At 40.0% G+C, this 16,006-nt stretch overlaps 1 protein-coding gene across 3 annotated transcripts in view; it reads left to right on the forward strand.

Moving 5' to 3' along the window:
• The window catches only part of TNIK (TRAF2 and NCK interacting kinase), a 150,155-nt gene that overhangs the window by 43,593 nt on the left and 90,556 nt on the right, over positions 1-16,006 (forward strand). For all 3 annotated transcript variants that reach the window (XM_081329174.1, XM_081329175.1, XM_081329176.1), the window contains 2 exons: positions 10,778-10,953; positions 14,146-14,212. In XM_081329174.1, coding sequence (XP_081185300.1) covers positions 10,778-10,953; positions 14,146-14,212 — 243 coding nt within the window. The remainder of the gene's footprint in view (positions 1-10,777; positions 10,954-14,145; positions 14,213-16,006) is intronic.

A 16,006-nucleotide genomic window follows, 5' to 3' on the forward strand; every position in this document is an offset into this window, starting at 1 on the left:
GGCGTTATAAAGTGGTATTAACACTTCACGTGATCTTGATTCTATCCTTCCATTAGTGCAGCCTAGACCTATGTTGGCTTTTTTGCTGGCTCATATTTAAGTGATTGTCCACTAGGACTCCGAGATCCCTTTCAAAGTTACTACTATTGAGTGAGGTACCACCATACCTGTGTGTTTGGTTTTTCTTTTCTAAATGTAGAACCTTACTTTTTCCCCATTGAATTTCATTTTGTTAGATAACGCCTAATGTTCAAGTCTGTCAAGATCCTTCTGTATCTTAAGTCTATCTTTTGGAGTGTTGGCTATTCCTGCCAGCTTGGTGTCATCTGCAAATTTGATGAGTTCTACATCTATCCCCTCATCCAAATCATTCATGAGGATGTTGAAGAGCACTGGGCCTAAAACAGAGCCTTGGGATACCCCACTTCATACTTCCCTCCATGTAGATGCAGTTCCATTGAGGACTACACATTGAGTGCGGTTGGTCAGACAATTATGAATCCATCTGGTGGTGATGGTGTCTAACCCACATTTTTCTATCTTATCAAGTAATACTTTGTGATCTACTTTATCAAATGCCTTACTTAAGTCCAACTAAATTATATCCACAGCATTCCTCTGATCCACTAATTTTGTCACTTTGTCAAAGAATGCAATAAGATTTTTCTGGCATGATCTGTTTTTGACAATCCCATGTTGGCTTTTGGTTATGATTTTGTTTGCCTATAAGTATTCTCTGGTTCATTTCTTGATTATCTTTTCCAGAATCTTCCCAGGTATTTATTTATTTATTTATTTATTTAATCCCATTTATACCCCGCCCTTCTCCAAAGACTCAGGGCGGCTTACAAGCTTAGCAGTAGCCTTCATTCTATGTATATGCCTGCTTATTAGGGCTTTCATACACACCCCAAGCGGCATTATTACAAAGTCAGCTTAATTGCCCCCAACAATCTGGGTCCTCATTTTACCTACCTCGGAAGGATGGAAGGCTGAGTCAACCTTGAGCCTGGTGGGACTCGAACCTGCACTAACGGCAGGCAGCTGGTGTTACTTCAGGAGGCATTAGCCACTGATAGGTCTGTAGTTTCCTGGATCTATTTTTTCTCTCTTTTTGAATGGGAACTACATCAGCTCTTTTCCAGTCCTCTGGTGGTTCCCCAGTACTCCAAGATCTTTGAAAGGTATAGTTCAATGGTTCTGAGATCATGTCTGCCACCTGGTCCTGGTGATTTGAACTCATGTAGGGTGGACAGGTGCTTACTTACCATTTTCTTGCCTATTTTAACTTGTGTTTCTAATCTGTTTTTTACAGTACTGTTTTTGATAGGTTGGACTGCTTTTTCCCTTTGTGTAAAGACAGATGCAAAAAAATGAGTTAAGTAATTCTGCTTTCTTCCTGTTGCTTGTCACCTTCTTGCCACCTTCTCCCATTAATGGAACAATCGTTTCCTTGACTTTTTTTCTTGTTTTTTACATGTTGAAAGAAGCTTTTTTGAAAAAATTCCAATATGATCACTCCCCCCAAGGTTCGTGTAGCTTCAACAACTTCTACATTTCATCTCTGTTATTGAGAATTAAGTTCAATGTGACTGATCCCCTAGTTTCCTTCTCTTCTTTTGGGGAAACAAAGTTGTCTGTTAGGTTTGTCAGGAATCTCTTTGATCGTCCACTTGATGCAGAGTTTGTCTCCCAGGTGATGTCACGGTAATTAAAGTCCCCCATTACTATTGTGATGTGCTCCCTACGTACCTTAGTTAACTGACTAGCAAAAAGTTCATCTTATTTCTTCTGTTTGGTTGGGTGGCCTAAAGTATAAACCTATGACAATGTCATTGCCCCACCTTTTCTATTGACCCAAATGCATTCAAGACAGTTTTCATTATTGTTGTGCTCTGTTTCTGTAGAGATGTAGTTATTTCTTATATAAAGTGCAACTCCACCTCCGCTTTTATTTGGTCTGGTTTTTAAAAAAAAATAATTTAAATCCCTCTAGCTATATATTCCATTTGTGGGTTTCGTCCCACCACGTTTCCATAATGGCAACAATATCATATCTGCTCTCATTTACTTGAATTTCTAATTCACCCTGTTTATTGATCATACTCTGTGTATACTGTGCATACATATTCCTCATACTTTGCAACCACCCTCTTGTTAGCCTTCCTCTTTTAGTTTTCAAGCTTTAGTGATAGAGAAGAAAGCAACATTTAACAATGTAGTTTGTTTAGAGAACTTGGGTGTAAAGTTCAAGGAGAAGTGGTATTTATTTATTTATTTATTTATTTATTTATTTATTTATTTATTTATTTATTTGATTTGATTTGATTTGATTTGATTTGATTTGATTTGATTTGTATACCGCCCTTCTCCCCAAGGACTCAGTGACATAAATATCAAAATGCACAAATACAGAAATTGAAAACAAAATAAACCCTAATGCCCAAATGCAGAAGATAAGTTACATTAAAACAATAATTACAACAGAACCCGTCAGACCAGACCAGATTGCTCAAACAGATAGGTTTAATAGCAATGTTCCAATATCTATGGGACTGTCACAAAGAATAGGGGATCAACCTATTCTCCGAAGCACCTGAAGAAACGGATGGAAACTAGTCAAGGAGAGAAGCAACCTAGAACTAAGGAGGAATTTCCTGACAGAACAATTAATTAATGGAACAACCTGCCTTCAGAAGTTGTGAATGCTCCAACACTGGAAGTTTTTAAGAAGAGATTGAACAACCATTTGTTTGAAATGGTATGGGGTTTCCTATCTGAGCAGAGGGTTAGACTAGAAGACCTCCAGGGTCCTTTCAATTCAGTTTCGCTGTTAGCACTAAGGACTCCACAGTTAGGCATGGAGCCCACGTATATTTTATTCTTTTGCAATATTGGCGAATATCTGTATATTTTTTTCCTTCTGTTGAATATCTCATCTTAGCTGAAAACATTCCATGCTATTTTTTGCAAGAAAAAAATGTGTGTATTTACACATAACTCTTCTGAAAGGCACTGGATAGTTAAGAAAGGCACTTATGACTTATCACTCTGAATTACTGATGAACATGATGTTGTAGTGCAGAAGGCCTGCTGCAATGACCCCATGTAACTCTTGCTGCTAGCAGCAAAAGAGAAAAGGCGAGAGAGATAATCTGGCTATGCAAAGTAGTCGGCAGAAGCTGGACAGCTGGGAATGCCAGATAAACACAGCTTTATATCTTCCATAATCCATCTCTCCTCCTTTGCCAGTAGGTCAGGAATGCTATTGTTTATTGTAAGCCACCCAGTGTCTTGTATATGAGATGGGCAACTATTTAAATCCAAACAAACAGACTTGCCCAAGTAGAAGATAAGGAGGGACAACCAAGTTGGGTATGAAGTAAAAGGTGAAATTAAAATCCATGCACAGTCTTGGTAAAAAAAGGAGCAGCCTGTTTATTAATTCTGTTCTTTTGAAAATATTGACATAAACAGGTTTTGTGGTTAGCAGAAAGTTCTTGCTGCATGGTGAGTTTCATTTGTGGGAAACCCCTATCCAATTTTTTAAAAAACATTTTTTTCTATTTTCTCTAACAAAGCTCCATTGACATTTTTCTGCTCCTGAAAACTTTTATCACATGGCTTCCTGATTTTAGTAATGAAGGAATTGGATACAGGGCAATTATTTCATTTGGTAATATGTGGGAAAAGGTATCACAGGACCCCTATGTTCGTAATTTAAAAGTTATCTATGTGCTATAAAGTGGAAACCTGCTGTATTTGTAAGGTAAAATGGCAAAAAAGGATTTGGCTAATGTTGAATATATATCCTGCTTACAATTACAGTTGCCAGCATTCCCAATCCATCAGGAAGAGATCACCTCTTATCAACCTGAATTGAAATTCAGTTTATTTCCATGCATACACACAGAGAGACACACAAACACATTCTGTTATCTCAGCCAATTTGATAATTGGTGCTAACTGTTGTCTGAACTATGTTTTGCAAGAACCACAGTTGCAACAGTGCCCAATCTTCACTGAGAAGGGACCCTGTGGTGGGTTGAGAACTAGTATATAGCGTCCTGCACTGAACAGGGGTTGGATTTAACAGCCTGTGAAAGCAGCATGGGACATGGAGAAAATTCATAAGTACGGCCTCTCACAAAGTTCCTTGCAGTACAGAGAGTCCTCGACTTACGGCCACAGCTGAGCCCAATATTTCTGTTGGTAAAGGAAACATTTGTTGAGGGAATTTTGCCCCATTTAACGAGCTCTCCACAGTTGTTATGTGAAATCACTCCAGTTATTAAGATAGTAATACAGCTGATAAGTGAATCTGGCTTCCCCACCGACTTTGCTAGAAGGAGGAAGCAAAAGCTGATCACATGACCCCAGGACTCTGCAAACATCATAAATATGAGTCGGTTGCCAAGTGTCCGAATTTTGGTCATGTGACCATGGAGATGCTGCAATGGCTATAAATGTGAAAAACGGTCATGTCACTTCTTACAGTGCCGTTGTGACTTTGAATGGTCACTAAATGAACCATTGTAAGTCGAGGATTGCCTATAGATAATTTTTTTTACAACACCCCTTTCTCAAAGATAAAACGCATTTACCACGAAAAGGCCTTTTACAAGAAGTAAATGTCTCATTAAAGCACTCTTACTCCAAAGTCTGGTTAGAACCCTTTATTAATGTTGTTATTTACCCACACAACCTTGCAATTATGCTTACAGGAAGTGTCTGCTCTAGAGTGATACAGTAAGTCCCGTTGATAAGCAGAATTCTTTGCTAACTTAATGGCTTAAAAGAGCAAGCTCTCTTTCCCTGTGTGCATAGCGCATTCAGATTTTTATTTTAGCCTGTGGATTATCATTTGACGACAGCTGCTGTGTTTAAGAAGATTGGTGTCAGGACTTCATTCTTTTGTTTTTGCATTCTGAAACGTATCTATTACATATAGGCAACCATTATAAAAGCTCAAGCTGTTTATTATAGGGAGCATATAAGAATAATTTAAGAGATAATCCAACACTACGGCAACTGGGTCTTGGGGTCAGCTGCTATAGACAGTGTTTTTATCTGTTAAACATGAAGCAGTTATTTTTTTTCCCCACAAGCAATTGATATTCACTAAGGTCCCTTGTAAGATGGATGATTAAAACTCATTGAGCATCGTGGGCTTGCTTTTATAAGAGTCTGCAGAATTCGCATAAAATGTTTGCTTTACCCAAACCAATGAGGTAAGTTAATTGTTGCCTCTTGAGCTGTTTTTGACAGGCAAAGTTGAACTCAGTTAAATTATTTTTGATTTCCTGAAAATATATTCACCTGTGGTTTGAACAGGTTTATCTGTTAGGCTATATGGCACAGTTGTAGGAGGATCCATTCTGCACTTTTGCCTCTGTTTTTCAAAAAGTCTCTCCAAATAGTCTGAAATTGAGATTTGAGGGTTTTGTTACATATCAGTGAGACACAGTGTAAGATCCATGTGCAAAAAATGCCTTCAAGTGCCTCCCTTGGCATGGACCAGATACTTGGTTCCACCTAATAATTTTGATCTGCACAAGCTGTGGTGGTGCAGTGGTTAGAATGCTGTATTGCAGGCTAATTCTACTCACTGCCAGCAATTCAATTCTCACCGGCTCAAAGTTGACTCAGCCTTCCATCCTTCCAAGGTTGGTAAAATGAGAACCCAGATTGTTGGGGGCAATAGGCTGACCCTGTAAATCGCTTAGAGAGGGCTGTAAAACACTATGAAGTGGTATATGAGTGCTGTTGCTACCTAGTATATCATTGGAAATTCTGAATGACCACCTGGAGGAAGATTGTCTTCGCACATTTAGCGCTGATATATTCAGGGAGGACTACGAAAACTATGGGGGGGGAAAAGGGTCACAGCCAACTAGCTTAGATAATACTGAGTTCCATGAACAAATTATGTATTGTAGACTAAAAAGTTAATATGAGTTTCACCAGAACTATCTTGTTCTTTTGTTAGCCAACTAACTAACAAAAGAACAAGATAGTTCTGGTAAAACTCATAGTATTGATTATTTCAGTACACTAGTAATTAGCAGTGTGCAAAATAACTCTTATTTAAACCATTTTTAAAATGCAATGTGATTAGCAAGGTAACTTCAGCTACTGTTTAAGATTATCTTAAATTGTGATGTTCAATAGAAAATAAAAATAAGAGCAGGGCTTTTCAACCAGTGGTATGGGTACCACCTGTGGTACATTGGCACCTGGCAGGTGGTACGCAATCATCCTAGAAAAGTGGTAGCGGGGGAGGGGAATGAGCTGAACCGGTGACAGCACCGCACAAGCCTGAGCGAGAGACGGCTGGAGCTGCAGGGCTGTCAGGATTCAGCGGAAGCGCCAGGATCAGCACTTCTTAGGGGCTGTCAGGGCTCAGTGGAAGCACCAGGATCAGCGCCAGGCTCCAGCTGGAGCTCGGGGCTGATCCTGGCGCTTCTGCTGAGCCCAGAAGAAGCGCCAATCAGCTGGAATGTTGCAGCATCTCCAGGGTCTTGTAATTTACATTCAGATGCTTGGCAACTGATCCATATTTATGATGGTCACAGTGTCCCAGGGTCATGTGAAGTGACCAAAACCTGCTGCAACCACCCAGCAGATGGGGGGAATAAAAACCAAACACCCACCCCACCACACCCCCGCTGCCAATCCTCAACAGAAATGCTCACAACAATGAAAACCTCAGACAGGAGGAAGAGCGCCGCTGGGCGGTCAGGCAGGTGTCTTGCTTGGCTGTGGCTTGGGGGCACTTTTTTCAGTGCCATTGTAACTTCAAACAGTCACTAAGCCAACTGTTGTAAGTCAAGGACTACCTGTACTTCATCACTTTTTTCCTTTTTTTCTTTTTTTTGGGGTCATCGAGTTTTTGACACATTGCTAGGCGACTGGTGGTACTCAGATGTTGCCATATCCTAAAAGTGGCACAATGGGTAAAAAGGTTGAAAAGCCCTGCTTTAGAGCTTACTTGAATATTTATTTCCTGTTTCACAAAATGTAAGAGATTACTTGGCACTGTCAAGATTATCCAGAATTTTATAGTGGATAAAACATTGGAAAATGAACAAAGTTACAATTTATAAATTTTTACAACTGAATTTTTACAAGGGTCTTGGAGTTAAGCCAGACCTAAATTGAACATATTGTTTGTAGACTGAAGTGATATTCATCATGAGAAAATATGACAGCAAAGCATTATACTCACCTATCTTTCCACTTGATTGAAAGGTTCCGCTGAAGCAGAAAATATTGTTGACCTGTTTTTCCATTTACACATGTTCATGCATGTATCCAAACAAGGCAGCAATTTTGTAGAGCTTTGTCCCTTTGGTTTCCACTGATACATGGACATGTTTAGACTTCCTGTGTTAGTAGCAGCTGATCTCTGGAGGGCTCGGGACAGGGGATATTCCTCTGTTCTAGTCCTATTAGACCTCTCGGCGGCTTTCGATACCATCGACCATGGTATCTTGCTGCGGCGTCTCAGGGGACTGGGAGTGGGAGGCACAGTTTTACAGTGGTTCTCCTCCTATCTCCAGGGACGTTCGCAGTCGGTGTTGGCAGGAGGGCAGAGGTCGACCGCGAGGTCTCTCATTTGTGGAGTTCCTCAGGGGTCGGTCCTCTCGCCTCTCCTGTTCAACATCTACATGAAACCGCTGGGTGAGATCATTCGTGGCTTTGGAGTTGGGTATCATCAGTATGCTGATGATACCCAACTTTTCCTTTCGACCCCAAACCACCCCAGTGATGCCCTCAACGTGATGTCCCTGTGCCTGGAGGCGGTTCGGGTCTGGATGGGGAGGAACAGACTTCAACTCAACCCCGACAAGACTGAGTGGCTTTGCATACCTTCATCCCGGGTTGATTCGGATATTCCACCTCTGGTTATGGGGGGTGAACTATTACCCCCCGTAGATAGGGCTCGCAACTTGGGAGTCCTCCTAGATTCACGGCTCACCTTGGAAGACCATGTAGGAGCTGTGACTAGGGGGGCCTTCGCCCAGGTTCGCCTGGTGCGCCAGTTGCGGCCCTATCTTAGCCGGGATGATTTGTGCACGGTCACTCATGCGCTCGTGTCCTCTCGTCTGGACTACTGCAACGCTCTCTACATGGGGCTGCCCTTGAGGACCACCCGGAAGCTCCAACTGGTACAGAATGCAGCCGCGAGAGTTGTATTGGGAGTCTCCCGATACTCCCACGTTACACCGCTGCTCCGTGAGCTGCATTGGTTGCCAGTTGTCTTCCGGGTGAGATTCAAGGTACTGGTAACGGTGTTCAAAGCCCTCCATGGCATGGGGCCGGAGTACCTTAGGGAACATCTGCTGCCGGCATCAAGCTCCCTGCGTCCTGTGCGTTCCCACAGAGAGGGCCTCCTCAGGGTGCCACCGATCAGAGAATGTCGATTGGTGGCCCCCAGGGGGAGATCCTTCTCTGTGGGCGCCCCGGAGCTGTGGAATCAGCTACCGGTAGAGCTCCGGATGGCGCCCGATCTTCGCTCCTTTCGTCGCGATCTCAAGACGTTTCTGTTTGTACAAGCCGGCCTAGCCTGATGGGGATTGGTGGGGTTTTCTATTGTCTTAATTTTTAACTTGGTGTTTTAGAATTCTATGTCAACTGTTTTAACATGGGCAATTATTTAATCTCTTTTTAACGTTTGTATTCAGTATTTTATTCTGCCCTGTAAACCGCCCTGAGTCCTCAGGGAGAAGGGCGGTATATAAATATTATTAAATTAAATTAAATTAAATTAAATTTGTTAATTGTTTCTGTCATTGGCATTATCTCTAGTGGTCCATTTATACATAAAAATAGACAGTTTGTAAGTGCCATTATTCAACCTTTGGGTAAGAACCAGCCCATTGATTCAAACAAGTCTGCCTTCATTTTTCTTCCTGAGCATCATTAAAAGGATTTTTTTAGTAAGGGAGTAGATTTGTTGGTATTGTTTATTTCATTTGCTACTGCATTTATTTATTTCCTTATCCAAATTATTATACTAAAAAAATCAACAACTGGAAAATAAAACATACTGTCTTTTGCTCTGATCAAATTGTGGCTGTACCTGCTGGCTTTCATCCCTAATTTGTACTAATTGCCTTATTTGCCAAGTTTGGCAGATCTGTGTTTATTCGTTTCTATTTCGTAGCAGAACAAAATTAGGTTCCCATTTTCAAAGAGAATAACTTTGGTTGGGGATAATTCATGTATTTTGATAAAAAAAGAGAGAGCCCGAATTCCAGAATAAAGTAATGCTCTTCACAACAACACCTGGCAATTTATACATGGGGGGGGGGCATTTATCACAAGGGTTATACGTAGTTTCCAAATTCAGAAAAGAATCCTGAGTACCAATTGCTGAGAGGTGGGATGAATGGGCTTTAGATTTTAAGTAGAATATCTGATATGTTACTTTCAAAGAGATCGCCTGCAATTACAGTGCATAAATTAATCATTTTTATTCGTAAAAGAGCAAGAGTTGTAAGAAAACCCAACATAGGGTCCAAGGCTCTGTTTTCTATTGTGGTCCTCACTGCACTAGAAGGCAAGACAAGAAAAAATGATTGGGAACTACTCAAGGAGAGAAGCAACCTAGAACTAAGGAGAAATTTCCTAATAGGGACAACAATTAACCAGTGGAACGGCTTGCCTTCAGAAGTTGGGGGTGCTCCATCATTGGAAGCTTTTAAGAAGAGACTGGACAACCATTTGTTTGGAATAGTATAGGGCAGGGGTAGGCAACCTCGGCTCTTTTATGACTCATAAACTTCAACTCCCAGAATTCCTGAGTCAGCATAGCTGACTCAGGAATTCTGGGAGTTGAAGTCCATGAGTCATAAAAGAGCCGAGGTTGCCTACCCCTGGTATAGGGCCTGCTGCATACAACAAAGCAAAGTGTCTTGTTTCAATGAAAAGAATGCCGGGCTGAAGGAGCACTTGCAGAAAATGACATCATTTTACAGAGTCACTTTGACTGATAGCTGGAGTGGTCTACTTCGTGGTGGTACCTGGATCTGCTCCATCTTAACATCAAGGCATTTTGAGGATGTATGGTAGGTTGCAAACACTTTGTTTTGCAAGGTATCTTCAAAAGGGCACTTCAGGCTACTGAATCATTTCCTTTCATTAGCTTACCTTTTCTTTAGCTGGTTTCTGGAGGCGTTTTGTGTTCCTGACCCTGGAACAAGAAATTGCCAGAATGGAGAAATGGTATAATGTTACACTGAAAGGTCCCAAGGCATATGAGGGCAAAAAGAGAGAAGACTGTTCTTTCTTTTAAAGAAGTTTGTTAGGTTGCATGATAGGAGAAGAAGGAAAAAGAACGTAAGAAAGGGTTAAATGTATATACAACCTAGATGTGATTTTGAGAGACCAATAATGTTCATCACTAATTAAAATCCAAGCCAATTATGAATTCCTTGCTCATTTAGCTTTCTTGCTCTCTTTCATTCTATTGGATTTACAGTATGATCCTGTATATAATTACCGAAGCGTACTGAATTTGATGGGTCTAATTTACCCCAGGTTCTTCAACAGGGTTTCCAAAATTGTAATTCTAAGAACCCACTTTGTTCTCAGCTAATTTGATAAAAGGTTGGAGGGTTCCCCAACTTGCTGACCTAACATGCTCACAAAATTGGTGGTCCTCTTATAGGGACAATCCTTTTAACTTTGTCCAACACTGTCAAATCCCTGCCTTATAAATATTAACCTAACCCTTTTCTGCATATCTATTCCCAATTATTTGATTTGATAGGTCAAAAAAATTCCAGTCCTTTATTGAAAGCTGTCTGGTAAAAAACCATGGTCAGAGACCAACCACTGAACAGCTGATGAAACATCCGTTTATTCGAGACCAGCCAAATGAAAGGCAGGTTCGCATCCAGCTCAAAGATCACATTGACAGGACTAAGAAAAAACGAGGAGAGAAAGGTAAGATAAATTATTATTCTAAGTGCTGAAAAAATTACATTGGTCCAGGGATATAAGAACATAAGAGTGCTCGTATGGTGATAAACAACCAGATTTTCACATTTCTCTATGTGAGAAGAAAGCAAAGCAATCAAAAAATAAAATCTTTGCCTCAGCATTCTGGATGTTTAATAACCTTTTTCATTCTTCACATTTATTAGGAACTTGAACTTTGACTCTTTAATTTTAGAGCAGAGTGAAAATAAGAGAAGAGAGTGCTACATATTACATAGAAACTCGTGGAGAAAAAGCTGGATATAAATCTCACAAATCAACAGACAAAATAACAATAGTTAGAGATTACATATATTTTGGTTTGCTTGAAGTGGGATGTAAATCTCAAAAATCAATAAATAAAATAGCCTCAATAATTATAGATTAGATATCTTTTGGTTTGCTTGCATTTAAATTCAAAAAGCAGTAAGATATGTGTTTATTGAACCATTCATTTTTAGTACATGAATAATTTTTCATTTGATATTCTGTTTTATCAGTAAGAATGGAATATTTTAGAGAAATGATAAACCACCTCTTTATTATGCTGCCTTGGGGTGTATCTAACGGTTCACAGAAATAGATTGAGACAGTGCAAAAAAAAAAACCCTTTTCAGAGTTTTTCCCCTAGTCTATTCATCCTATTGATGAAACATAGTAAAAGGCAGCTTCACTTCTTTAGCCTCAAGCTTTGTACATAAATTGATAGCCACCTAATTGCTCTGTATACCATTGCAAATGTTTATACTTCCCTTCAGATAAGACAGCATGTCAGAGGCACAAGTGAGATCATTTTCTTTTCTTGCAAGGAAAGAAAAGACAAAGGAACAGGGGTAGGGAACCTTGGCTCTTTTATGACTCGTGGACTTCAATTCCCAGAATTCCTATGCTGGCTCAGGAATTCTGGGACTTGAAGTCCACGAGTCATAAAAGAGCCAAGGTTGCCTACCCCTGGCCTAAGGCCAGTCGTGCACTTTCAGCCTTAGGAAGGCCGCAGAGCCATGACAAATCACTTCTGAAAAACCTTGCCAGCATAGATATTTCTAGCCAGTTGCCCGGAAAGAACACCTACCTGAAGGCACACATGTGTGTGCATGCACACACATACACAAACACACATAAGGTTCACAGTTAGTAGCGATGATGTTTTTCCTTCTCTCTTGTTAGGTGAACTGACCTTGATCTAATAGAATGATCTTTTGGCAAATCAAAGTTCTTTTCTTCCATCATCTTTAGCCTTATCAAGGGAACTCTGCAATCAGTAGATATTTGAAAGACTTACAAATTAACAGTCTTTCAGACATGCAACTGCTGCCTAATCCATTTTAGGATGACTATCCACTTTTTCTCTGGATTGAAATCATTATCCCATCTTCAGTACTCACTAGAGTTGCGTACTTCCTTTTAACTCTTTGTAAGTGCCAACCATCACCTCCATTCCCTAGCTGCTTCTTCCCACAGTTGTCTCTGAAGTTGTGTTTTTTTTTTAAAAAATGCAGACCCATCTACCCACCTTCCTTTTCTATGAAAATTGAGGCTTACTCTAGGCTTCTGTCAGCAAAGCAAGGTGTTTGTGTGCCTGCGTGAATGTCTGAAATGCCAGCGAGAAGCTGTGTTTGACCACAGGCTCATCACTTATTTTATCATTTTAATACTGTAATCCTTTAGACATTTCAAAAGAGTAGGATTGCTGTCATTTAAACAAATCTATAATATGAGAGGCACTTAATAGAGGAAATCTTCTCAGTGGATGCATTTCTGGTTTACTAGCATCACTAACTGTAAAATACTTGCAATTAACACATTGTAATCTCCATTCTTGTAAAAGCAATATGTAAAGGCGTGGAGATCATCCATTTCCTTCCTCTTCTAATATCTTGACACAAATCAATACCCCCTTTGAATTGTATCACGCAGATGTTAGAGTGCTGTTAAACATCTTTTGTCATGGAAACAGAAGATTATATCCCAGGCCTGACAAATAATTGGATAAATACAAACTTCTATTCTTCGGCAACAGAGGTTTCTACATCTGAAAGGAGGACATAAAAAATGAAAATATATTAATCCTGAATGTTATTCAGAGTGGCCAAAAATTTCAGCATAACAATATAAAGATAGAAAGCAGCTTGTTTTGCTATAAACTCCCACTAATCTATTTCACTTGCTTCATCTAACACATTTTCAGGAAAAGTATTTTTCTAACCACACAGTTTCTAAAAAACACATAGTTGTTCTCAGTACAGGTAGTCCTTGACTTGTGACTACAATTCAAATCAGAACTAAGCAAGGAGGTTCTGAAATGAGTCACTCCTGATTTATGACTTTTTTTAAAAAAACCTGGTCTTTAAGTGAATCACCGTGGTTGTTAATTGAAGCAGATAGTCATTAAGCAAATCCAGCTTCCTTCATTGACTTTCATTGTTGGAAACAAGCAAAAAAAAAAAAAAGGTTTCAGATGGCAATCACGTGAGTAGGGGAAGAAGCCTCAACAATCATAAATTAACACCAGTTGCCAAGGGCCCAAATTTTTGTCATGTGACCAGAAGGATGATTCAGTGATTCTAAGTGCAAGGACCAGCTGCAAGTTACTTTTTCCAGTGGTATCATAACTTCAGTCCCTAAACAGATGGTTGAAAGTCAAAGAATACCTTTAGTAGTACGTTGTTGGCTTGAAAATTCTAGGAAAGGAAGTTGACACAACAGGAAGGCACCTTCATCGGGGTAGGTAGGCCTAATGAAACACCCTGTCTGAATAATTTTTTTAAAAAAATCCCATTTATATTCCGCCCTTCTCCAAAGACTCAGGGGCGGCTTACAATTTAAAGCACAAATCAATGTGCTTAGCAATACCCTACTGTGCGCTCTCTCTCTCTCTCTCTCTCTCTCTCTCTCTCTCTCTCTCCCTCTCCCTCTCCCTCTCCCTCTCCCTCTCCCTCTCCCTCTCCCTCTCCCTCCCTCCCTCTCTCTCTCCCTCTCCCTTGCTTTTTCTCTATTTCATTCTTTCAGCTGGTTTGATGAATTTCAGGATAAGTCAAATCAATCCTGAAATAAATTGTAATAAAAATAAAGTTTTCTTTCTTCACCAGAACATCAGCAGCCTTTTCAGGGGAAAAAAAGTTTTTCAAAGACTGCATTGACCCTTAATTATATTCCTAGATGAGACGGAATATGAGTACAGTGGAAGTGAGGAGGAGGAGGAAGAAAACGACTCTGGAGAACCCAGGTAATGAACATTCGTCCCTGTTCTGGCTGTGCTCTCCTCTTTTGTGCATCCAGTAGAGTCGTCTTTAGCTAAAGACAGACGAAACATAAGCATGCAGCAAAAAAAACAACAACCATAGTGGCAAGTAAGAGAGACGTGCTTTGCTCTCCAAATTTAGAAGAAAGGGATAATTTTCTCTAAAACTGGATTCCTACTCGTAGCATACTTCTTCCTCTGATTTGAATCCCTTACTCCTTATACAAATATTGCTATAAGACAAGAATTTTATTTTAAAAAAGGAAAGTATTCCTCTTGTTAGTGACACAGTCCTTACCATTAACATTCCCACGGTTTCGGAAAGAGGCAGAGTAAGGAAGAATGCTCAGATGTCGATTGAATTAAAAAGCCTTCTGTTCTGATCATGGAGAAAAGTCAAGAGGTTGTAATGTTGAGCCTTACACCAGCTCTATTGTCCCCATTATAGAAGATCCCAGGGCAGTGTCTTGCAATCTTGACAACTTTTAAGATGTGTGGACTTCAACTCCCAGAATACCTCAGTCAAGATTGCTTGCTGGGGAGTTCGGGGAGTTCCACACCTCTTAAAGTTGCCAAGGTTGAGAAGCATGGTCCTAGGGAATTCTTGATTAGTCCAGCTATGATTTCCAGGAAAACCTAGGGATGAACATTTTTGCTAACTCCTCCTCCAAGGATTGCCTGTGAGAGCTCTCCGAATATAGGAAATATTGAGGGCTAGAGTGAAACTCTGTCCTCCCCCATATATGAAATTTGTACATGTTGGAATCAAGCTCTTTGTCCAATATAATTTTGAGTCCAGAAAAGGCTTTTGTCACTTGGCTCCATTGTATTTCTGCACTGGGCATCAAATAGCAACAAAAGCTGACACAATGAAATAAAACCTCAGCTGAGCTGTAATTACTGGGAGAGACTTTGTGTTCTTACAATTATAAATTATATGAAAATAAATGAGGAAATGCTAGTCTCTGTGGCCTCTTATCTTTCTTCTTTCTCTACTATCTGATGCCTGCTTTTGTTCTCTGTTTATTCCCCACTTTTTGTAGAATAGAGAGACTGAACGTCTGAAAATCTCTTAGGTGATATGTATTTCAGAACATGATATTAAATCAGGAACTGTAGGGATTTTATTTGATGTCCCATAACGAAGAGGGAGCTTTTTCCATTCTACTTTTATTAAGAACCGTGATGCACAGTGGAGAATTGTGGCGGTGCAGTGGTTAGAATGCCGTATTGCAGGCTAATTCTGCTGACTGCCAGCAGTTCAATCCTGACTAGATCAAGGTTGACTCAGCCTTCCGTCCTTCCGAGGTCGGTAAAGTGAGGACCCAGATTGTTGGAGGCAATATGCTGACTCTGCAAACCGCTTAGAGAGGGCTCTAAAGCACTGTGAAAATGTATATACATCTAAGTGCTATTGTTATTAAGGTGAATTTGCCATGTAAACTGTAGAGATTGATCTTTCCCAATCTGGACACTCTCCATGCTTTTGAACTTAATTTTTTTATATGAGGATGATGTAGCCATTCTATCAAAAGTTGAGCTATGTAAGTGTCTTGGAGTGTCATCAGCCTAGTGCAATAAAGAATGCTTCAAAATAATTCATTCAAAAGGAATAGCCTGTGTATTTTCAAGAAATTACTTTAGCTACACAGCTAAAGGAAACGAATGATAAATGGAAGAACTATTGAGCAAATGAAATATTTCAGATGCTTAAATACCAGATATATTCAAGTTGACCCTTGAATTTTTAACCAGTATCCTAGTTAAAACATACCCCCA

The sequence above is a fragment of the Vipera berus genome, assembly GCF_964194415.1.
Source record: "Vipera berus genome assembly, chromosome: 5".
NCBI classification, from domain to species: Eukaryota; Metazoa; Chordata; class Lepidosauria; order Squamata; family Viperidae; genus Vipera; species Vipera berus.